The sequence below is a fragment of the Gouania willdenowi genome, chromosome 11 (assembly GCF_900634775.1).
Source record: "Gouania willdenowi chromosome 11, fGouWil2.1, whole genome shotgun sequence".
NCBI classification, from domain to species: Eukaryota; Metazoa; Chordata; class Actinopteri; order Blenniiformes; family Gobiesocidae; genus Gouania; species Gouania willdenowi.
The window spans coordinates 5,403,395-5,429,023 of record NC_041054.1 but is presented as its reverse complement, the minus strand read 5'-3'; the positions used below and the strand labels follow the sequence as shown (position 1 = coordinate 5,429,023).

Genomic DNA, 25,629 nt, shown 5'->3' with positions numbered 1-25,629 from the left:
TGAGGAGAAATAAAATATCTGCTGATTTTCGATAAGCCTGTCTTAAGAGGCGAGCTGCTTATTAATAAGGTATGGGGTGCTGAATTTTTTCATAGCTGACATATTTAACTCATTTTCCTCACGTTTAGCTTATTTTTCTTTCATTTGAGACAGAAATTCATGTAAAACAGCATGTTCCATATCATTGTTTAAAATGTGTACACATGAAAAATAAATCTAAATGGTAAATGTAAATGTTAAATCACAATTGAAATGTCAAATCTAAATCTAAACATTAAATCTAAATGCAAATGTTGAATCAAAATGTAAATGTTGAATCAAAATGTAAACGTTAGCTTTAAACTTGGCAACCAATTTAATTTATATTCATATTTACATTTAACATTTAGATTTCCGTTTAACATTTAGCTAATTTTTCTTTAATTTGAGACAGCATGTTCTATATCATTGTTAAAAATGTGTAGCCTTCACATGAAAAATCTAAATATTAAATCTAAATGTAAATGTAAATTTTGAATCTAAATGTTAAATCGGCCACCAATTTCTAAACAACAATTTAACATTTACATTTAGATTTAACATTTACATTTCAAGTTAACATTTACATTTAGACTCCCTGTTCAGGGTGTCCCCCCGTCTTGCGCCGAGGGTGAGCCGGCGATAAGCTCTGGCAGACCCTTGCGACCCTGAAAAACCAGAACGAGCGGGTCTGAAAATGGATGGATGAATGGATTTACATTTAGATTTAACATTTGCATTTAGATGCAACATCTATATTGAACTTTTACATTTAGATTTATTTTTTATTTTGACATTTTTTTTTTACAATTATATAGAAAATGCAGTTTTACATGAATTTATGTCTCAAATGAAAGAAAAATGAGCTAAATGTTCAAAATATGCCAGCTATAAAACAGTGAGCTTTTACATTGGGCACCTCATAAACGTGAACTAATAGAGCATTAGCACACCACTTCTTCTTCTTCTTCTTCTTCTTCTTCTTCTTCTTCTTCTTCTTCTTCTTCTTCTTCTTCTTCTTCTTCTTCTTCTTCTTCTTCTTCTTCTTCTTCTTCTTCTTCTTCTTCTTCTTCTTCTTCTTCAGTCAGAGTGATGAATGCTCATCAACTCCAGCATATCATTATGACCACCTGCACTGTGATATCACGTGGGTCTGATAACGTTCAATCTCAGGCTATGTTTGAAATTGCATACTAACGTACTACTCGTACTAAGTCTTGACGTCAATATGAGTATGTAGAGCGTTCCGATCTGATAGTATGTAAAGATTGGGTGCGCGGTGGGTACACTAGTCATACTCACACCACCCCATAATGCATTGCAGAATGGAATGTAAATGTTTGGAATGTAAAACGCAGCCATAGCGTGACTAAGAAAACAAAACAAAAAGTACCTAAAATATTTTCTGTTTACCTCACTCATTGTTGGCATAATAATTCTGAAGTCTTTCCTCATATTTGTGATCAGTGCTGGTAAAACATTTTATAACTTGCTTGAGTTTCCTTCATGTAACATTATCTTTCCTTTATGAAAGATACTTGTGTCATTAAAGTGTATACATACACACACACACACATATATATATATAAGTCTGATTGTCATAATAAAGACATGATCCGAGTCACGTTACACCCCAGAGTGTGCACCAGTCCATTATGATGAGCAATACATCTATTGTTGCTGAATGTATGAACACTTGTCATGGCTCTCTCTGGCATCTAGACGACAGCTTCACTGGCTATTATTTATATTTAAATGTATTAATTTAAGTTTTCCTGATTATTTAAAACAATATATAATTCCTTTCAGATTGTCATACAGTTTGCGTTATGCTGATCAACCATATCTTGTAGTCCCTAGAGTCAAAAAAGTAGTCGGTAAATATTCATTCAAATATAAAGCTCCATTTGACTGGAACATTCTCCCATTATCGATCCGCTCTCTAACCTCTCTGTCTCTGTTTAAAAATGCTCTTATCCTCCATCTCCAGAATATCTGTCAGTGTTTTTGATTATAGGCTATGTAACCGAAACCTTTTTTATTCATTTAATCTAATGAAAGTTTTTACTATCATTAGATAGCTACTATTAATGACATCACTATTATTACTTATTTATTTTTGTATAAAATATTTACTGTTTTGAGCAACTGTTAAATGTATACTGTGTGTGTGTGGGTGTGTATGTGTGTGTGTCTATTTATATTTTGTTGTATTTATTATGTTTGAAATATTGAATGTTTGTATTGTCTGCTCTGCTGTATCTGTCATTTTAAAGGGGCATATCCTCCAATAAATAAATTTGAAATTTGAAAGGATAAAAAAACAAAAAACAATTAACGACACTCAAGTTGGGCTTTAAATGTTTTGCCATGTCCAACTATGACCAGTAGAACAATCTACACGTGAGCCAGCAAACAATTCAACGAAAACAACAAAAACGATGAAAATGAAATATACATTTAGGAAATATATTGCAGATGTAGCTTTTAATTCTACCACTAGAGGTCACTGTGAATTTAAGGTTGAGGCTTTGCTGCTGCAGTGATCATTTTCACAGCACATTTTGATATAGTTTTAGTCTCACTGTAAAGTAGTTTTAGTCTAAATTAAATTAATTCAAACAAGTTGAATAATATGTCAAGGTTTCATTCATTCAGACAACTTTTATTCAGAAATTTACTTTAATCTCCAAACATGTTTCGACTGTCGACAGCCAGTCTTCTTCAGAGGCATCTGCTGATGAGCCCTTATTGTCTTCTGTCAAAAACATGTCAGGAGATCAAAGTCAATTTTCTGCAAAAAGTTGCCTGAATAAAAGAAATCTTGACATATTATTCATGAAGAAGACAAAATGAACTCAAAGACACATCAATGCGATCAGCATTTAATTTCATTAAATAAAATTAGGATTTTAAACAATAAACTGGAATTGTTTACAGGTTGACTAAAATGTAAAATATTATGGTTTATGTATTTTTAAAAGAATCAACGAACATCATTGGTGCATTCAGTTGATTCTGTGTGAATTATTATTAATAAATTAAGCCTCTTTTCAGTCAAATTCAGTTGTTTATTAAACATTCATTTCATATTATTATGAGAGTTGTTTAAAGCATTGAGATTCCCTCTTCTGCATGTTTTAATTAATGGATGAAATTATTATTTATTTGTTTGTATAGTTATTTATTTATTATATATAAATATCGAGGACAATCCTTCTATATCCTGGCAAAAGTTATTCATTTTGATTTTTCTTTTACAGCAGTGTCACTTTAGCACCCCCTGGTGGCAGTTTTGATTTTTAATCAATTTAATTTAGCTTTATTTAACTTAAACTTTCTTTTTTTTTTTTTCTTAACTTTTCACCCATTATAATATATCTTATTGTTGGTCTTCGTGTGACAGTTTCAGTATCCAACATTCATATTTGGCACGTTTTTCTAGTTGACTTTTAATGCTCAACGTAAGAGAAGCTGTGAATTACTATTTGGTTTTAATAAATTGGGTAAAAGATTCTACAAGAGTCATTTTCTTGTTAGAACATATTTCTGTATAGAAGTTTGTTACCAGCAGTCCACTATATTATCACCATGTGAGACAGACACCATGTAAGCTGTTATTAAGTCACTGTTCAACAATTGTGTCTTAATTTGAATTATTCCCCCCAGAAAACGTGGAACGTGGGAAACTTTTTAACCCCTTAACTTTCTTTGTCCCATGTTTGCCCCTTTTTTCAGAATTTAGCACCCTTTTGCTAATAAATATCCCTTTTTTCCAATTTCGTTTGTCTTTTTGACAATTTTATCCAATTTTTGTCCTTTCTTCATTTTTTTTGGCCTACATTTGGCCTCTTTTTGTTCCACATTTTTGCCCTTTTTCACAATTGTTGGCACATTTTGCCCATTTAAGCTACTCTTTGCCATTACATCCCAGATAGCGCGCACACGTCTCGCCGATGTCGGCCTCAGATCGTGCGTCGGCATTATACTCCTAATGCGTCATTTTGTGTGTTTCCCGCCCAAAATCAGTGATACCACTTATTTATATATGTAGAACTGTAAAATATCACTTCCATGAAGCTGTTTTTGTGCTGGGACTCTTTTGGTTTTGCTGCTGAAAATGTATTTATGATCATAAACTGTGTCTCTCTTTATTTTGTCCTTACATAATAAGCTATTTAGTGGTAGTTTATTGTTTTTTGTTGTTGTGATGTTACCATATTCCTATCAGATTTAAGTAAATACTCGACTATGGATATGAAGATATTCATACTAACTGAGTGATCCGAGCTAAATACAGGTTAATATAAGCTGTAGAGCATCTTTAATCCATCGGCCAAACGCTCAAGTCTCCACAACGTCTGCCCAACGCTCTCCATAATGTGTGCTATCAGGGATACTACCTGGTTCTTCTTTATTTGCCCTTTTTTGGCCACTCTTGACTTCTTTTGGCCCATTTTAGTCACTTTTCACTACTGTTCATTCCCACAGTGAATGTACAGTATTTCATGTAGTTTAGTATCATAAAAAAAAAAAAAAAAAGGCAAAGAACCCCAACGTGGATGCAGTGCACCTGTGTTGCGCTGTTGTTTATCCTCCACTGTATGTTCTGGGGGTTGTTTTATTTGGCTGTGTGCATTATTGTCAAATAATTGTGCAGGAATGTGTCCTTGAGGGTTTCTCAAGCTGTTCCCCTGACCTCTGCATGCGTCTCACCCAGGGGCGAGACATCTTCTACACACTTGGAGCGCTGCTTTAATTGAATTAACTTCACATTGTGTGAAAAATATACAGAACTGTCCACCGATTTGGAGTTTATTTGGTTACACAATGTGAGTTGCGTACGTGGAACAGCTGTTTTTCAGCTCTGTAATGGCCTGGTCTGTGGAAACAGTCACATCTATTATCCGATGAGTCAGCACTACATTGTGTAGCTACAGTTGCGCATCACTTTCCCATAATTCTGACCTCCATGTGGACGACAGATACACAAAAGTCCTGGCCCTGAAAGACTAAACCACTCTGTAATTGACTAACACTTCCTTCCGAAAAAAAAAACGTTCACTGTTATTGTTTGGCTACGCTACTTGGCCGCGATAAATAAAGATGGGAGGGACAGTAAATTAAAGCTAGGGGTCAGCGAGTACCCCCCCCCCTGCAGAGGGCCCGACAGGATGAGAGAGTTCACTGCTGGAGCCAGACAGATTCAATAGAGCTAAAGGTCCCCGTAGTGGATTTATGTGACAGCTTCTCCGACAGTGTTTTACGCTTTGAAGAGGACAGAAGCAGAAGAGGAAGACACGTGACGAAGAGTTAAAACAGGATCTTTGGGAAAGTGTTTAGAGCTGCAGGAGCTGCAGACGAGACTGTTTAATGTTGACTGATAACGGCCTTACATGACACCGTGTGGTTTCCCTCAGAGCAATCCTATCACAAAGCAGCTGAACAAGTGCATCCAGTCCAGATTTGGTAACATATGCAATTTTTGTTAATCACACAGCCAGAGGTGTAAAGAGTACTGACATTTTCTTTAGTAATGTTTATTTATTACTACAGACATCACAATGATGTGTGTTGAAGCTGATATTGAAGATCTTGTTGTGCATCGGAGCAGCTGCAGCTGCAGAAAATAACAACGGTTAAATGTAACAAATGACTTTAATTATCACTTGTTTGAAAACGTACTTACGTACAAGTAAAATTTCTGATTTCAAAGTGTATTCAAAAAACTAGTAACCATAAAAGCAACTCAATTACAGTAACGTGAGTACATTACTTTCACCTCTGCAAATAGCATTAGAGTAAGTTAATAATAATAAAAAACAGCTGAATTTAAATAAAAATGACATAAGTATATCCTGCTTTTGATTCTGATTAACTTCTGGCTATTTCCTACATATACACACAGAAATGTGTCCCTACAATCAATTTTTAAAGTACAGAAAACATGGTAAAAAGTATTTAAAAACCATTATCAATTTAAGTTAACAAGCTGCTTTTTAAAAACCAACGTTGCATGAAATCTTTGCCGTTTTCTGCCAAAACCTTTTTTTTTTAAAAAGAGTTGTGGTATTTAGGGGAGAAAATCCCCTCACAGATCTGTTTGTTCTTTTCTTTCTCAGGTGTTGAAAGTGGCGGTGGTAGGACATTTGGGTGTTTGGGATTGCAATGAATCCCGTTTGCCAGAGACATCATTAAAAAAAAAAAAAAGAAAACCTGTTGCTTTTGGCCGACGTTGTCCGTCAGTGCTCACACTTCATTACATGTGACTGGATCAGACTCCTGAGCAAAGCCTGGCTGCACACTTCCCACTTGTTCTATCAACTTGAATGGAAAATGAAGTTCTGAATCCAAAGCACAAAATCGGAGCTTCACACCCTGCTCCCAAGGGCTCTCTTTGAAAGGAGACTTTTAATCTCAATCAGACGTCACATGGTTAAATAAAGGACATATTATAGAAATAGTAGTGTGACTTTAAGTGGAAATCTACACGGTCACTACTTTAACACAGTTTTCCATATTTTTAGATCATATTTATAACAAAACTATTCAAGATTTAATTCTGTTACTACATATCTGTCTATTCTCACAGACAAGTATCCAAAAACTTGTCAATTTGCATTCATAAATTATAAACAAACTGAAAAAGCTCAAGGAAATTCCAAAAAAACCCCATTATTTTCTTTAGAATGTTGGATGACTAGCATTAGTTAAACAAATAAAACAAGATAAACAGATATTAGATGAATGTCACTCCGGCACTAACGTTAAACTGCACAATTTTAATTCGCTTGATTATTTTTTGTAATGTTTCCCATAAATGCCACTGGTTTGAATCCAGCAGCAGCTTTTCCAACTAATGCGTGCTTTACAGTATTATTTGGATCATATCAAATCGATTGCATATCTTAAGTGTAACGGCTTGTTCTGCTGCTTTTCCTATCTGATCAAAACAATATGCAGTTCATTGAAGTCGTTCCACATCGCAAGCTTAAAAAGAAAAACTTTGAGATTGAAATTTGTGGTTTACAGTTAAAGGGATATTCAACCTAAATTACAAAGAACCTCTATTAGTGGGAATGAAAGGCGATTTAGAGGCTGCGGATGTAACTCAGCACTAGAGTTTTAGATTGAAATGGTATTTCACCATAGACTCTCTATGACGTGATGACAATATGATGTTAAATGTTGATTGGCTACAATTTTATGGAAATTACTCCTAAGACATTTCTGACACCAATTATCGAGAAAGTTTAGTTTTCATCTCAATAACAAAACAAAAACAATATCTTATGATTCTTTATTATTTCGTCACTTTATGGAACAAAGGAACAACTTCAAAGGAAGATTTATATTGAATGAGAAATACAAGTCATCAAAGCATTAGATAAGAGTGACCAGGTAATGAGTTTGTTAATGACTATAGATAAAGAATCTTTTTTAATGGTGAGATTGTATAATTTTGTGTGGCCCCCAAAGTAAATGTACAAAATGACTCCAAAAAAAAAAAAAAACACATGCGCAACATAGAAATCATCATACATGTGGGATGAAACCAGAGTACTTGGAGAACATACAAACTCCAGAGCAAAAAATCCTCAAGTTTTCACCCCAGGGCTTGAATCCAACTAAAGCCTATCAACCTGTTCATCAAATGCTGGTGCATCAAAGCACAGAGACGTTCAAACTGAAAAACAAGCAGTAAATTAGATAAATGAACATTGTCAAACTTCAGGCCCGGGGACCACATTCGGCCCTTCATAACAAAATCTATCCAGTTCAGCCAACAGGAGGAAGTAAGACTGACTGAGAAAACATACATCAATGTATAAATGACCAAATCATTCAGTTGTAGATATGTCAGTACCTCCAAATTCACAAATTCAATGGAACTCCACAATGACTGCAGGGAATTGTCATTTTTTTTAAATAGAAAGTCACAAGAACAATGTTCTCCAAGAACACTTTGTAACTCAATTCTTTAAAAAATGGTCTGTCAGATTCATTCACAATAACCGCTATGATGTGACTTCTATAATGAATCTTCTTTGACTTGTTTATTACAGATGTTATAACCCAACTAATGCGTTAATGCTAAGTCATTGAAATATCAGGAACTTCAACTTGTAATTTTCAAGCTGACTCTTGGGAAAAAAAGGTTTAAATTATATATTCATCCTACTTTTTACAATTCTTGTTTAGAACTATTGGGTTCTGGAGTCTTTCCACCTGATGCAGGGACTACTGGGCATTATTAAACCTATTAAATCCACAAATAGTCATTATTTTCTTCTACATCCTTCTCTTATAACTTCACAAAGCTTGTATCTTCATATAGTGAGCCTGTGCTCTGGTTCAGGGGATTTTGGAGACCCTCAGTGTTCACGCAGCAGGCAGCGTAATTCGTCACATCTGATTTGGTCGCTCCACCCAGGCCTTCGCCTCCTTTTGAGAATCCCACAGTTCTTGCTAGCTTCTAGCCTTTCCTCACCTAACAGGGAAGGATCCAGTTCACAGAAGGCGACCCGTGTCAGTGGGATCTGCTGACTGTGAGTCCACACCTTAATTGTCTCCCGAACATTCAATGAAGACACAAGGTTCTTCCCTCAATCTGTCCTCAGTGCTGCCGCTCCTCAAAGCAACCAAAGGATTACACTGAGGACCAGGGGTAGACTGGCCATCTGGCATACCACGCATCGTCCTGGTGGACTGTCGACTGCCGAAGTGGGCCGGTACGTGAAGGCTGACATGGTAACAGTAGGCAAAATATGGTCTAAAAGTGGAACAACGTAGCAAGTAAAGAATGAAAAGTGACTAACATGGGCCAAAAGGGCAAATGAAGAGGAACCAGGTGGTATGTATATATATATGGCAAAAGGTGGCAAACAATAGTAAAAAGGGCAAAAATGTGGAACAAAGAGGCAAAATGTAGGGTAAAAATGAAACAAGTGGTATTTGTTGGGCAAAAGTTAGCTTATTTGCATGAAAAGTGACCCAAAAAAATTAAAGAAAGGACAAAAATTGGATAAAAGTGTCAAAAACATGTCAAGAAAAGTGTTTAAAGTGACAAAAATGGGCCAAAACCAGTCAAGAGTGGCTAAAAAAAGAAGAACCAGGTGGTATGTAATGGCAAAGGGTAGCTTAAATGTGCAAAATATGCCAAACAATATTGAAAAAGGGCAAAAATGTGCAAATAAATGAGGCAAAATGTAGGGAAAAAAGGAAACAATTGGTATTTATTGGGCAAAAGTTAGCCAAACATTTTTTAAGAAAGGGCAAAAATTGCATAAAATTGTCAAAAAGAACTTGCAAAAATGGACGCAAAATATAAAAAAAGGAATATTTATTGCCAAAGGGTAGCTAAATTCTGAAAAAAGTGTCAAAAGGGGCAAAAATGGTGATAGGAAATAGATAAAAGGGGGTTAAAAAGTTTCCCCCTTTTAAGGTTTTCTGGCAGAGTATTAATTAAAATGAAGACATAAAGAGCCACATGTTGAGCACCACTGACTTAATAATTACATCTACTGTACGTGGTGTCACTGATAATGTAGTAGACTGGTCTGGACACAAAATGCCAGGGCTGAATGTTTGTCCCAGTCCACTCCTGCTGAGGACGCACACAGGGTGTTTGCCAGCTTGTGCAGACCTTCTTCACACTCCGCTGGTCCAGACCCTCTAAAGAACACATTCCAGCTGAGGTGTGGGGTCAGTGCGGGCGCTGAAGGACAGGCCGTGGTCTGCGGGTGGCTCTAATTTGTTTAACCTCTTATTAGGCTCAGGTATGTCAACTATGAGGACAGACTGCAGGCCCTGACAGCATCGTTTGACACTTTGGCAATCTGTCATTGCCACAAGCCAGCAAGCTAGCCAGCAAGCGGCCACTTCAGACAATAGCCAATCAGATGGACTGGGCAGAGACTGAGGTTTAATCTTTGCACCGTCTAGTTTGGTCCTGGAATCAAAACATGTCCCTTTAGCCATCTCATCACATCTCATGTAGAAACGTTCTTTGCCAATAAGTCTAGTGAGCATAACACACAGATCTGGACGATTGTAACCAATGGTTGTGATGTTATCATGACAGGAAGCCTTATCAAGTTAAAGCATGTGGACATGAGTAGAAAGCCTAAAAACGGGCCAACGCTTTTGAGTCCCTCGTCTATCGTCAACATCAACTCAGCCTGAACACAGATTAAAAACACAAGTGCATCACATGCGCTTTTATTTTATCTGGCGACACAAACAATGACCACAAATGTTACAAAGATGTTTAAATAAATCTGCAAATCTAAAACTGAATGAGGTAAAAAGCTAAGTTATCAAAGGCACATTTTTTTTTTCCAAAGCCTCCTCTGAATGTTCTTGTTTTCCTGCTCCACACGTTAACAATGGTGGGTTTGTGACAGAGAAAGAACAACAACACTCCTCACACACACACACAGTCATTAAGTTGGACTATTAAAGTAAGCTAATGAACAGGTCAGCAAGAGTTTTACATGTTTATGAAACGCTTCATCCCTCAGCGCCACACAGTGGATCCATTTAAAAGTTCATGTAATCAGCCTTCACATGCATCCGTTTGGGAATCACTTCATTTCATGCTTCAATTCCAAACAAGGATTCCTTTTTTCCTCTCCTGAATCTGCAAACAACAGGAACAGGAATGTGGGGTGTGCAGATTTTTTGGACATAACATTCATTGATTTGCAAAGAAATTAAAATGAGAGTGCTCAAGTTTGTGAAACACTGGTCTAATGGAGGGATTTACCCCCAAAATACCACAAAATTCAAATCATCTGTTGCGTGTGGTATGTCACTCATTGGCAGCCCAAACCAATGGATTAGACTTGAGGAACTGTTGATTCATTTATTTTAGATTCACGCAAAGTATCTTCTCCAATGACTAAGTGTTTGTGTTGTAATGTAATACTATTGCAATGAAGGATTCACGTGGTTTTCAGTACTGGTGACATACAAAGAGTTGATAGAACCTTTACACAAAGCATAACACAAGATTTGAAGCTGAAATTTTTATTTATTTATTTATTCAGTTTATTTCCGACATGGTTACATTCACTTTTTTTCTTTTTTTTTTTTGTTTTTTGTTTTTTTTTTGAACATGCCGAAAAAGGAGACGAGAGAAGCAGTTTGCTTATCTACAGTAAGTCCCGTCTGATTTCATGTGCAGTGTGAGTTATTCTAAACACGAGATTTTTCTTCATAGCTTGGGACTGAGCCAGTTACACAACAAACTGTGGTTTGGTTTCCTGTCTATTCTGAGCTTTTTTTTTTTTTTTTTACCAGAAACAACAAGGATTTATTTAGTCCCTGCTTCTGGCTCAACGCTGGAGAAAATAGATTTTTTTTTATTTTTTATTATCAGCCTCATAGATCAATAAGTCAAAGGTCATTGGCTCAAAAAACGATAAAAAAGGTTGAAATTGCCGAACACTTGGTTTATTGGCATTGTTAGAAAAGTTTCGCACTTTGCATTGTGGGATGTGAAGTCCCGTAAACGGATGCTTAGAAGTGTTTTTACTTTACATTCCACTCATGCATGGTCTAGCACCAGGTGTTTCCATACAGGCAGACTTGCTAATACTGTATCATGTTTTTATATCAATGTTTATTTAACAAGGTGACTATTGTTGTAATTAGTATGGGCTGAGATTTGTGCCACTAGAAACTGAATTTGAAAAGTTGGTGTTGAATTTGAAAGTAACAACTTGAAATTGAATTTACTGTTTTGAAACTGAATTAGTAAATTTAAATTGTATGTTTTTTCCTGTTGAAAACAATTCATCTCAGTACATTCCAAAAATTCAATATATTTCTGCTTTCAAATTCAGATTCACTGCACGGAGACACACTTCCGGTCCGCAAGGTTGAATAATCAATCACTGATTCATGGAACTTCTGTTTACATCTACAAAAACTCCTTTAACTCCTCCAATACAAACTATTCAAATTCAGTTTCTAGTGGCACAACTCTCAGCCCATAAATTTGCGCTATATAAATAAAGTTGAATTGAATTGAATTCTAACTGAGGTTGTGTAGTTGTTCTGATTTGGTTACAGATAGACCTCATGTCTGTTCTGTGTACATAGGCCTAATGGATGGTACTTTATTCACCAACTTCCAGATTCCTGTTCTTTAATATTTCATGTGTAAGGAAACATCAGCTGGACAGGAATATTTCATTTCCTCATCTTCATAAATATCCAGGTTTGAAGGAACAAGGCACTACAGTCATTGTGTGTATAAACTGTACCAGACAGATTCTGTCCATTCAAACTTTGGCTATTATGTGCAACAGGAATAGTACAATTAATAGTAAAGATTCAATCTATAGTGGAAAAAAGCAATAATTATGGGCTGAGCTCTGTTAGATGGTAACAAAAAGGTCCGTACTTCAGTCAGTGCTGCTCAGCTCGAGCTGATTTCCATTCATACAAGAGTTCAAGTTCTTGCAATTCTTACATCCCCCCCCCCAAAAAAATAAAATAAAGTAGAATAAAATGGAGTGTAGGTTTCTCAAGCTGTGAAAAAACCCGACCTTGGGTTTGTTTTCAAAATGTGCACAAAGTTGTCCTCGACTGTAAAGGTCGAACTAGTAAATCTGACTGAGAATCAAGTTCAGTTCAGGTGCGACATGTCTCTCCTCTGTCGTCCTCCACATGGCTGCGTTTTCAGTCCAATGAGGGGAAAAGTCACGAGGCGAGCGAAGTTCTGGCAGAGCAGCAGCCACTCAGGGGGGAGGATGGTGGGGGTGGGGGGGTGGGAAGGAACAGCGGTCAAATAAGAGATTGATGGGACATCCCCTATGTGCAGCAAAACTGAGATGAGACAGGAGGATAAGCTAGGAAGTGTCCCACTAATGTGTTACATAGCCAATGGGAGAATGATAAGTTCACGGGTTCAGATGGACTAGGAGAAGTCCAGTGGGCGGATCATCATGGCGGTGGCTCGGAGCGAGTAGCTGGGGCCCTTGAAGTAGTGCCACTTAATACCATTCAACTTCCCTATGTGCTGACCATGGTTGAAGTACATGCCGTTCAGGTTGGACGGTCCACAGGCATCGAACCACCAACCTAGAACACAAAGGATAAAATACATTATGTTAAAGACTGTTTGACATTATCTGGTTTAAACACACAAGCTGGGTTTCTATTTCAGATTTTCACAAAATAAAAGCAATATTTCTAAATGTCTAAATTTCCATTGAAGGTTGTTTTGGGCAGCAGCCTCGTAACTCCCTTGAAATATCATCCCACGAGACTTTGCTGCAGGAAGATGTACGTTTAAAACCTTCTTATAACACTCTGCATTCCTTTGTTGTTTCACATCTAACGTGGCAGTGATCATTTTAAATAAATGCTAAGAAATGTCCTGGTCTGGTGTTTTCTCGGAGATAAGTGGTCATGTGACCAGGTACGTCACATTCTGTGTCGTGTATTGGCGGAAAAAAGTGTTTCCACAGCGTATTTGCGACACATTTCAATATTGAAACATCTGAAATTCCTTCTCATGAAAGCGTAAAAAACATTTGAGCGATCCTTGAGTGTTTTTACAAATTTAATTAGAAGCCATGGTGGCTTCTCACATCACGAACCATCATTGTTGGCTCCGCCCCTCCTATTAAAACTAGCGCAATGGCTGTGCAATCTGTGGCAAGTAGGTTTGATTGAGAGAATAGCTAGTAGAGACGTATAGTGAGTATTGCATACTTAGTTAGCTTAGCATAGATTTTTCTTTATAGCAGTGGTTCTATAACATTTCACCCCACGACCCCCAAAATAAAGGTTCCAGAGTCCGGGGACCCCCACTGTACATGAAGATGGTTGAACACAGACATGAACAGTCATGTGGAAACAGGGCCATCCATAACCCCCTTATAATAAAGGGGAGAGCTCTTTTTTAGGGCCCATCAATAAGTCCAGCAAAACTATGGTCCATTGTTCTGTGAATCTGTGATAACCACATTTATTTATTTATTTATCTGAATAATAGCCACTGTTATCCAGGAAGTTTATTGTTATGCGTGCTCTAGTATACTGTATAGTCATATTAAAGATGTAAATCCTTGTTTTATTCAGAAATAAAATGACTTAGAAGTGAAAAAAAAAATGTGGAGAAGGTGGTGAAATGGGATTTTAAAAACCACAGAAATTGGTTAAAAATTGCAAATTCGAGTGGCCAAAAACAGACGGAAAAAAGTGGTAAAACGGTTTAAAGTGTTAATATTTGAACAATTAGTTTATACTGACAAATAATGGGCTTGGCAAAAAACCACAAGAATGTGGTTAAATTGGCCAAAATAAGAATGACATGTGGTGAAAAGAGGTTAAAAGTGACAGTAATGGGTCAACATATGCAACATTAGGTGGGGAAAGTGTTGGAAAGTGCCTAATCTGTACAACACGTAGCATTTAGTGACTGTTTGACACCTTGGCTTGGGTTCAGACACCATCTCTGTCCTATCTGCTCCTTCTGTTGCTGTCAGCTAGCCCATCAGAATGACAGTACCTGTTACTGACCTCTAGCTCTTTCTATATAAAGCATAGAGGACTTGTACAGTAGGACAGCTGTGAACACTATTGGAAACTATTCCTCCTACAACGTGACACATGGTCTGAGAGAGAAATACTGCTTGTTACAGTACTATACAACTTTTTCATGATGTGAATGAAACACCATCTTTATAGCTGTGCCTTGACATCTATATTAATAATAAAATATTAGCTATAATTTTCTAACGGTGACACGTCGTCGTGATAGGATAAGATTTATTTTGCCATCACTTACTGGCATTTGCTCAAGTAGTCAGTCTTTCCTACTTTACATTGGGCACAAAATCTCTACAGTTCATACAGATTAAACACTTCACATTTAGCAAATAAAAGGATTGGATACTGTCAAATGTATTGCCAATAACCTTTAACTATTTGGCTTAAACAATCTCAGTTATTTGTATTTTTTCTCATACAGTTTTTACCCGTGCATTAAAGTGGTTACCAATTGCCGATTAAAAGTTTGTCTAGTTTCTTGCAATTTTTTGGAAAAAGTTTTGCGCATTGCATTGTGGGATGTGGAGAATGAAAAGTGTTTTCACTTAATTCTTACTGTGATTTCTTGTATTTCTTTTCCAGAAAATAGAGAGAAATTTGCTTGACAGAATTTTTAACATGTTAAGTTAAGGTTTTGTTTACTCAGACAAGGTATTTCAGGAAATGTTTTCTCTCCTGACATATTTCGACTGTCAACTGGCAGTCTTCGTCAGAGGAGTTGACGACGGAGATGAAAATTGAAAAAAAAACAAAACCTTAACTTAACATATTATTCAAAAGAAGACAAAATGACTTTTGCTGGAATTATTATACCATTTTTGTTCTAGTTTGTTCCCAGTATTCCGTGTGATATCTCGTCACACCTACATAATAATAATAATAATAATAATAATAATAATAATAATGCATTGCATTTTATATATATTTTATTATAGACAGAGTGCTCTACAAAATTAAGGCATTATTCTTTCACGCCAGACTTAGTGGTGGTAAGCTACTATCATAGCCACAGACTGACGGAAGCGAGGCTGCCATAGTGCGCCATCGGCCCCTCCAACCACCACCAACACTCACTCACACACTACATTCAGACTTATAATAGACATATAATAATTATTTCCCCCAATTGACTTTATCATCAATTAAAACACTAAGTGCTACTCCTACAGAGAAGATTCTCACACCATCACAACCACGCAGTCAGATATAGAACACATGCGTGGCATGGCATGTGTCACCTACTTTCTCATCTGACAGACCTAGATACCAAACCGGACTCCAGTTTGACATTTCACCACTACCTATGAGTAATCAGGAGCAGTTTTTTTGCTCTTGCTTTTGGCCTGAAGTGCACATATAAAGTTCACATTCATTGCTGCAGTTTTATATAAGACGTGACAAGCCGTAGTATTACATTCTGTGGGTGCCTGTGTACATTTCATGTGTGATTTCACGCCGCTGGCATGAGTTGGAATTGAACATGAAGTTAAATGTGCTATTTTCTGTTTATTTAGGAAGGTTTCTTGAGGTATCCACATCAAGAGTAATCACACTTTCAAGGTCACCTGCAAACTGGCTAAAGGCTCATTTCTACTACGTGCAAGAAATTAAACATATTCTTCTGTTGACTTTTAAAGAGTAACTAAATCCCAAAGCTATTTTTTTCTTCTAAAAACTCATGTATTTAGATATAAAGTTTAATCCAATTATTTGAAACCTGGGTTGAAACCTGGCTCTTACAATCAAATTTTGCTATTAGCTGAAAATGGTGGTTTGTGATGTTTTAGTGGTTTCTTACATCACAAACCACTACTGTTGGCTCCGCCCCTACTATGAAAACTAGCACTAGGTTTCTGCAATCTGTGGCGAGTAGGTTTGATTGAGAGAATTGCTTGTTGAGAGCTATATTGAGTACTTAGTTAGCATAGCATAGATTGTTCTTAATAGCAGTGGTTCTCAACCTTTTCAGTCCGCAACCCCCACAATAAAGATGGAGAGCTTTTTGGGGCCCATCCATAAAGTCAGCAAAATGAAATGGGGTTTTAAAAAACACAGAAATTGGTTAAAAGTTCCAAATAAAACTGGCTAAAAACGGACAGAAACAGTGTTTAAGGGTTCAAAGTGTCAATATTTTAACAATTAGTACAAATAATTACTTCAAACTGACAAATAATGGACATTGACAGAATTGTGAATGTGGTTAAATTGGCAAAAAAAAAAAAAAATAAGCATGATATACGGTGAAAGAGTGACAATAATCAGTGAACATTTGCAACATTAGGTGGGAAAAGTGATGGAAAGAGTTTATAAGTGCCGGAAATGTCTTGAAAGTGGCAAAAATATGCAGAAAAGGCATCGAAATTTGATGGAGAAGTGGCAAAAATGGGAGTAAAGTAGCAAAAATGCATTAAAAAGAGCAAAAATGTGGCAAGAAAAACAGATGAAAATAGGTTAAAAATGTCAAGTTTGGTGCAGTTGCAGAAAAATGGTAAAAATAAGTAAAAATTGTTAAAAGAAGATTCTTATATTCTTGAAGGCATTTTGTAGTGAATGTGATATTGCACAGGGAGCCGGTGGAGCTGTTGGAGGATAGGGGTGATGTGTTCTCTGGACCGGGTGTGTGTGAGAAGACGGGCAGCAGAATTCTGGATGTATTGTAGTTTGTTAAAATGAGTGATGGGGAGTCCATAAAGAAGGTTATTGCAATAATGGAGTCGAGTCTGGAGGTGATGAAGGCGTGAATGAGAATTACAGCTGTGGTCTGGGAGAGGGAGGGACGATGGCGGGCGATATTCCGGAGGTGAAAGAAGGATGTTTTTGCAATGAAATGAGAGGGTGGAGTCCATTATGAAGCCAAGGTTGCGTATAGAGGGGGAAGGGGATGGGGTGACATTGTGGCCGTCAATGAGGAGGGTGATGTTCTGAACAGAGGGAAGATGATGAGGAGTTCTGTTTTATTGCCATTGAGTTTGAGGAAGCTATTGTCCATCCAGGTTTTGATGTCAGAGATACAGTTGTTGATGGTGGAGAGAATGACTTAGTTGATGGATTTGTTGGAGATGTAAAGTATCGTCGGCTTTACTCAACTTTGTGCAGAAAAACTAAACGAGGAGGACAAACAAAAGGCTACATCTGCATTAATATTCAATAATGAGCCAGAATGTGCCTCAATAAGAACCATTACTAACCTCTTTACCACTAAGCCAAAGCTCACAAAAATGCTAAATACCAAAAAACGGGTATATCATGCCCACACATTTTAAAAAAACGTTCAATAAACTGTTCAGTGAAATCCAAACCAAATCAAAGGTCATTGTCAGTTTAAAGTGTTAATGTTTAGGCATTGCTTTGCACATGTGGTGATTGCCGTTTCCCCTCCCTGATAGTGTCCATCTGTCTCCTATTAATCCCCTCATAAGTGTAAGTTGACTTGCTCTGTATTGTTTGTCTCTTTTTCTGCTTTGTTTGGCATGCATGTGTTACACTAATGCTTTAAGAAGAAGTCATCGCATTATATTATTATTAGTGTTTAAAAGAAATACGAGATAAATCTTGGAGCAGAAGGATTCACTCAAATGCACATAACATCAAAAAACTGTGTATCGCATGTTTACCATTGACTTTTTGTGCAACCTGCTGTATTTCCTTGGGAAAGTGGTTCCCCCCGTCTTTACCCATTCATTAGATTAGAGCTAAAGTAAACTACTTGTAATCCCTCATAGCGCTCACTGATAAACCACAGACCACACAGCTGCCTACACAAATACTCAGAGTGTATATCAGCAGCTCTCTGGGATTTACGACCAGCATCCTTATTGTTACCAGACTGCAGATTTGTGCAGAGTTGTCAAGAGCAACAAGGGGCTTTTCCTAGAAAAAGGCTGCTTAATAAAAGGATTCCTCCTGCCTTCATCTATCAGAACGTAATTCTCTCCGTATCCGTTGGTCCTCGGTAAAGATATACCTGTAACAGTATTTCTCTCTGGTACGTTCTGGACTATTGAGTCATTTGATGTCATCTTTACCCTTTAAATGCAGGAAGCAACCCAAAGGTTACACAGCACACAAAGCAGCTGTCAGAGAGCTGAGTTTAGACCAGCCTTGGCTCATTAGGGTAAATGTTGTCAGGTTCCGTATCGTAAATGGCAACAGGCAGTTCATAAATCACGCAAAGCCACAGTGTTGATCAGTGTTCACGTCGCATGTTTCTTCAAATCTGCGGTATTCAAGAAGTGATCTAAAATGTACATTGAAGGATTCTTTATTGGAACCAGGTCTGGACCACATAACGGCAGTACGATGGGAAGGGTCACTGGTATCCATTTACACTGTCATTTAAAATCTTAGTGACACTTCCTGGAGCATACAAAGCTTTATATCATGTTGTAAACTGGCCAGGAAAGAGCTACCAGTGAATTAAGATGGATATACACATAAAGATAATCTGGTCAAATTTTCCTCCTTCGCAACCAAGGACAGCAAACGATTATTTTACGTTTTATAAAAAATAAAATGTGGCGCTACGCCCCTGGTCTGAGGTGCGTTTAGACTGAATTTGTCCCAATAATTGTCTCTGAAACGGATCGAGGCCGACAACCGTAAATATTAAACTTGTTCAATTATTACGGCCAAAACTCTTAATGTGTTGGGAAAGTTGATGACTCCTGACTCAAGACCCCGTAATTTGTGACGTGGAACAGAAAGTAGCCAATCAGGAAGCAAGCTGACTGAGAAACATGTAATGCTGCATTCCAGGACATTCAGAACTCAGCATTTCCGAGTTGAACATTCCGATCTCCAAATTCAGCAGCAGCTCGTCGGAATATCTCAAACATGGCTGATATTATTCTATTTATTTCCCCCTTGACTCTACGATGTAGAAGCTCCGTCTACAGGTGGAGTTCCAAGACACTTTTTCACGTAGAAAGTCGGAAACATCCATTTTGAGCAGAGGTCAGTGAACATTAAAAGTGTTCATCATATTTGACCATGTTGTGATTTATTTTGTAAAACCCTGGAACGACTGATGACTTTTATTTCTGAAGGTAGTTATAATATTGTATCTTTTGACCAAACGTACCGCCGGTTAGCATGAGGGCGCATTTGCACAAACAGTTGTCGTTGTCCATGTCCTTGGTGCTGAAGTCTGCTCCATGGATGACTAAACTGCTCTGTCTGCCTGCAGTCCCACTGTGGCTTTTCAGGAACAGCCTGTGGGAGATCAGAAAGGGAGAAGGACATGGAGTGAGGGCATGAGAAGAACAACAAAGAATAAATGGAGGGAGGGTAATGAGAAGTCTCCTGAGAGACAGTTATAGACTATTGTGATTAAATGCATATAGAGAACCTCGGGCAATGTTAAGAACGGGGCAGAATAATCATAGAATGAACTCATATTCAAGCAAAAGCTGCAAAATGTAAGAAAGATTAGTTCACAAATGAAGCCATAACAAGACAGATGAACATACCCAGGATCCTACTGTCACCTGACAAGTGAGAGAAGTAGAAATAATTTAGGTTTTTGTGGTGCTTTTCTTCGAATTTTCTTTAGAATTGTTTATTTATTACTACAGACATCACAACTATGTGTGTTGTAGCTACTTTTGAAGTGTGTGAAGCTGTTATTGAATCTGTGGTTGTGCATCGGAGCAGCCACAGCTGGTTGCACTGTGATATGGATAAAATTTTATCACAATATAGGTAGATTAATATCCCAATAATGATATATATTTCGATGTAATATTTCTTCCTTAAAATTACATGAAATTAATGAAAAATTGCTAATAATTATATATTTCATTATACAGTATGTAAAAATAAACATATATGTACACCAACAGCTGCACCTCCTCTCACCAGTCGGTCAAACTCCTGAAGTTTGCAGACGACACGATCATCATCGGTCTCATCTCTGATGGAGACGAGTCTGACTACAGGTGGGAGACAGACCGGCTGGTGTCCTGGTGCAGCCAGAACAACCTGGAGCTCAACGCTTTAAAGACAGTGGAGATGTCTGTAGATACCTGTAAGCTGCTGGAACTGTGAATTTCTCTTGGAGATGAATAAAGTATCTATCTATCTATCTATCTATCTATCTATCTATCTATCATGATAGCAGACTTCAGGAAGAACCCAGCCCCCCTCACCCCCCTCACCCTGGGAGACTCTACAGTGAGCTCTGTGGAGTACTTCTGCTTCCTGGGGACCATCATCACTCAGGACCTCAAGTGGGAGCTGAACATCAGCTCCCTTATCAAAAAAGCTCAGCAGAGGATGTTCTTCCCGCGGCAGCTGAAGAACTTCAGTCTGCCAACAAAGATGATGGTGAACTTCTACAGCTCCATCATCCAGTCCATCCTCTGCTCCTCCATCACCATCTGGTACGCAGCAGCTACAGCCAAGGACAAGGCCAGACTGCAGCGTATCATCCACTCTGCAGAGAAGGTCATCGGCTGCAATCTGCCCTCCCTCCAGGACCTGTGCGCCTCCAGGATTTTGAGGCGTGCAGGAAAGATTGTGGCCGACCCCTCCCACCCCGGTCATAAACTGTTTCAATCTCTCCCTTCTGGAAGACGGTTTCGGTCCATGAGGACCAGAACCTCCAGACACAAAAACAGCTTCTTTCCCTCTGCCACCATCCACATGAACACACCCCAAGTCACCCTACTGAACCCCCCCCCCCCCCCCCCACCCGATCGCCACCTCCATGATGACATTATCTGCTGCACTGTAAATATATATATATATATATATATATATATATATATATATATATTTATATTTATCATATTTATCCTTTATTCTCTATCTATCCTTTATTTATCCCTCATCCTTTATATTTATCATTATTATTATTATTATTATTATTATTATTATTATTATTATTATTATTATTATTGTTGCTGGGTTGTTCTTTGTTTTTTTATTTTTTTTGTTGTTTGTTTTGTGCACCAACTACCAAGACAAATTCCTTGTACTGTCCTTAAAACTGTACATGGCCATTAAAAACATTTCTGATTCTGATTTCTGATACATATCCTAAAAAAAAAATGGTACTTCTCTTTTAAGAATCTTCTCAATGAAGGAATATTTGTGACTTTTGCTACATATACTGTTGTCACGTCACATTCTTATGTGTGTGTAGAAATGCCACCAGGTGGCGTAAAAACCAACAATATTGGCCCCTGTTATCATTTTAAATCGTACCTGTAGTGAATTTTACTTGCAAGCTCCATCAAAAATCATATAATCATGATAGTGGATGTTTCGTATATTATATTCTTTAAAACTCCTTTTAAAGCAGCAGGAGATAAATTAACACATCCATTTGGGAGACACATTTGCATCTATTTTGCTTGGAAGAGTCATATTGGCTGTAGTGACACAGTTTGGAACCAGACTAATTGATGATTCCAGTCGCTCCGGGGGACCCTATCTGGCCGAAAAAAGCAGCGTTTCACCTCTACATACCACGGTATCCATTTTCTGCATCTTTGTCCTCCTAAACTAAACACTTAACGCTCGTGTCCGAGTACTGGTGGTTGACAGTGGGTGTGGCTTTCAGTAGCTGATGGTGGTTTACACAAGGCGATGTCACGTGACCAGTGACCAGCTTGCTCCTCTAACGGAGCAGTAAACTAGTATCTCTGGGTGATGTAAACACTCTACTGCAAAGCAGCAGCGTTGCTGTGAGTAGATTAGTTCATTATAGGTTGATGATATTTTAGCAACAGAGTGGGACCAAGACCACACACATTACATTTGCGATACATACGATAAAGGGTTATATCGTACGGTAGACGTTTTTTATATCGCACTATGCCAGGATTATTCTCCTCCTGGCTGCTTTACAAGGACTTTTATAGAAACGTAACCAACTTTGTATTTCGCCTCATATGCAGTGTTTGGAATAACGGCGTTTAAAGTAACGGCGTTTGTTTTTCAGTAACGGGGTAATCTAACTAATTACTTTTTACGCCGTTACAACGCCGTCATCGTTACTGAACGTTAAATGCGGTGCGTTACATGCATTGATTAAATAAAATGTTATCCGAAAGCATCCCCGGCTTCTGACTCGGCTGTTGTGAGGAGGCGGGTTAAAAACAAGGTGAGCGATTATGATTGGCTTAGGCTGCGTCATGTTTCATGGTAGCCAATCAGAGCCAGTGTTTTTACACGTGTCAGCAAGAGGAGGCGGGTTAAAAACAAGGTGAGCAATTATGATTGGCTAAGGCGACGTGCCAGCACCCGTGACACACTCATATGTGATATTTTGATAGAGCTTGCAGTTAAATTTTCATTTAGTTTATTTGAGCTGTTTACATTCATTTACTTACAGAAATCACATGATTACACAGTAATGAAAGCTCAAAATGAGTAGGCTGAAGCAAGGAAGCTTATGTGGGTTTCACATTTGTATTCCCATTGGGAACTCAACTGCATCTCACAATTTACATTACATTGGTTAAGTGACCGTAAAAGTTCAAGTATACCATTTTCATACCCAGGCACATACAACCATACAAGCATGTACCTGTTTATGAGTTACATTTTCCTATTACAATTGTATTTTCAACCATACATAGACAAATTTCACTACAGGAAGCCTTTAAGTTGGTGTTTTCCAAATGTAAATTCAATCATAGTCTGCTTTCCAGTGAGAACGCAACATGTGGAAAACCTACTCCTGTGCCTTTAAGAGATGTCAAATAATAACACCAACGCATCAGCTTGAACATCTCATATAAAAAGACTGATAGACTCGTGGGGAGTGAAAGTCATTCACTGTGAAAGACTTCTGTATTTAGACAGCTGTGTAAATGGCTGAATTGTATAGTGGAGCAGAACGTGTTAGCGTAGGTCACTGTGGGGAATTCACTAAGCCACTAAACCAGAAGGCATAATCCTACGATTGAAGAATAAAGTCATGTGTCTAATCAATGGTGCTGCAAAACCCCTCGACATGGGAAGTTTGGATAAGAGCCTGTGAGTGTGTCAGAAGCACCAGAGCTTAGCAGTAAATGTGAACGTACACACGGGTGTGCAAAGTTTGTCATTTGATACACGTGTTCGCATTAACAAATGTCCTCCATGCAACACATGATCTGTGGAGATATTTTCCAGCTTTCAGCAAAGTTAACGTCCTCAAACCACTTACTTTGTTGGTTTGACTTCCATTGTCTAATTCATTGTTTCTCAAATGGAGGTATGTGTACCCCGAGGGCAGGGGTCTGCAACCTTTACTCTCAAAGGAGCCATTTTGCCTTATCTCACCTGAATTAAAGTCCTTCCGGAGCCGAAAAAATACCTTCTTAATGAAGACAATACAGTGTATAAAATTCTATACAGTTAAATAAATCTTTCCCCACACAAATAAAATGACTAATTTCTTCCAGAATAGTCTTTTTTGTTAGTTTAGTTATCTTACCAGGAATTTAAAACTAAAGGTTAACCACAGGTGGTCTGTAGAGGTTGCAGGAGTTGAAGTACAAAGGTTGCACAATGTGATTTATTTTTAGGTTAAATTGTTTTTATCATAATTTTATTTGAAGTCAATGTCATTAATCATTATTATTATCTGTAAGAAATAACAATTCATTAGTATTTTTTTTTAAAGCTATAGGGAGCCATTGCAAAAATGTCAAAGAGCCACATGAGGCTCTAGAGCCGCAGGTTGCGGACCCCTGCCCTAGGGGTACCCAATGGCACTACGGGGGAGAGAGAGAGAGAGAGAGAGAGAGAGAGAGAGAGAAAGAGAGGACAATAAACAAATGGAAGCATTTCAAAGATGGGGTTTTATATTGTTTGTTTTTAGTTAAATTATAATCATACTAAAAAATATTAACAACAATTCACAAAACAACAACAAAAACACAAAAATATGCAGAACAATAGAAAGAAAAGACAAACAACAAAAAAATACACAAAATGCCACTAAAAACATACACACTAAGATAAAATATTTACAATTACCTGCAGCAACACACAAAATGACAACAAAGAGAAAAATACACAAGATCACTACAAAATAAACAAAAAATAGCAGACATATACAAAGCAATAGAAGAAACAACCAAACAACACAAAAAAGAAAGCACACACACACATAGAGAATAACTTAATGCAAAGAAAGAAACACAAAAACAACACACACAAAATGACACAGTACGTTTAGTTATGGTTTCGTTTATTCAGACTAGGTTTTTCAGGATATTTTTCTCTACCGACATGTTTCGACTGTCAACTGCGAGTCTTCTTTTTCTTTTTTGTCTTCTTCAAAAAGAAGACAAAATAATCTTGCTGGAACTATTACATGGAAATCAAGTGAAACTTCAAAAGAATCATCAAAGGCGATCAGCAGAACTCCTCTGACGAAGACTGGCAGTTGACAGTCGAAACATGTCTGGAGACAAAAAATTCTCACACAACCTTTTCTGAATGTACAAAACCTCAAATTAACATACTGTTTAGAAAGAAGACAAAATCGAACTCGCTGGAACTATTACATGGAAGTCAAGTGAAGCTTCAAAGGAACCATCAAAGGCGATCAGCAGAACTCCTCTGATGAAGACTGGCAGTTGACAGTCGAAACGTGTCAGGAGATAAACATTTATTGAAAAACCTGGTCTGAATAAATGAAACCTCAAATTAACATACTGTTCAGAAAGAAGACAAAATGAATCTCGCTGGAACTATTACAAAATGACAACTGGAAATGATAAAAAGTATATAAACATCTAATCAGGAAGCCCTATATACAGTTTAATTCCATTTATTTACAAAATGAGATTCTTTGAAATGTGTGTTATCACCTTCCATCATTATGCTCTATATATGTTTTTTCCACAGAATTCTGAGCAAAATGTTATAGTTGGCAAAAGCAGGTACTTGGATTCTATAGTAAGTAAGTTTGAAAACTACGAGTCTAATTCATGATTCTGATAGGGAAAAAACATGCAATGTCTAAGGTGAGGTCTGCTACTTCTCTGATGAAGAACAGACATTGCTGCACATCAACTTGCTCCTCTTAAGCTCTTACCATCT

At 37.5% G+C, this 25,629-nt stretch overlaps 1 protein-coding gene across 1 annotated transcript in view; it reads right to left on the bottom strand.

Annotated features, from left to right (window-relative positions):
- Positions 1-11,686: 11,686 nt before the first annotated feature.
- The window catches only part of angpt1 (angiopoietin 1), a 71,708-nt gene continuing 57,765 nt past the window's right edge, over positions 11,687-25,629 (bottom strand). The window contains exons 8-9 of the mRNA XM_028461122.1: positions 19,667-19,797; positions 11,687-13,110 (exon numbers count right to left, since the gene is read on the bottom strand). Of these exons, the coding sequence (XP_028316923.1) occupies positions 12,947-13,110; positions 19,667-19,797 (295 nt within the window). The 3' untranslated portion in view covers positions 11,687-12,946. The remainder of the gene's footprint in view (positions 13,111-19,666; positions 19,798-25,629) is intronic.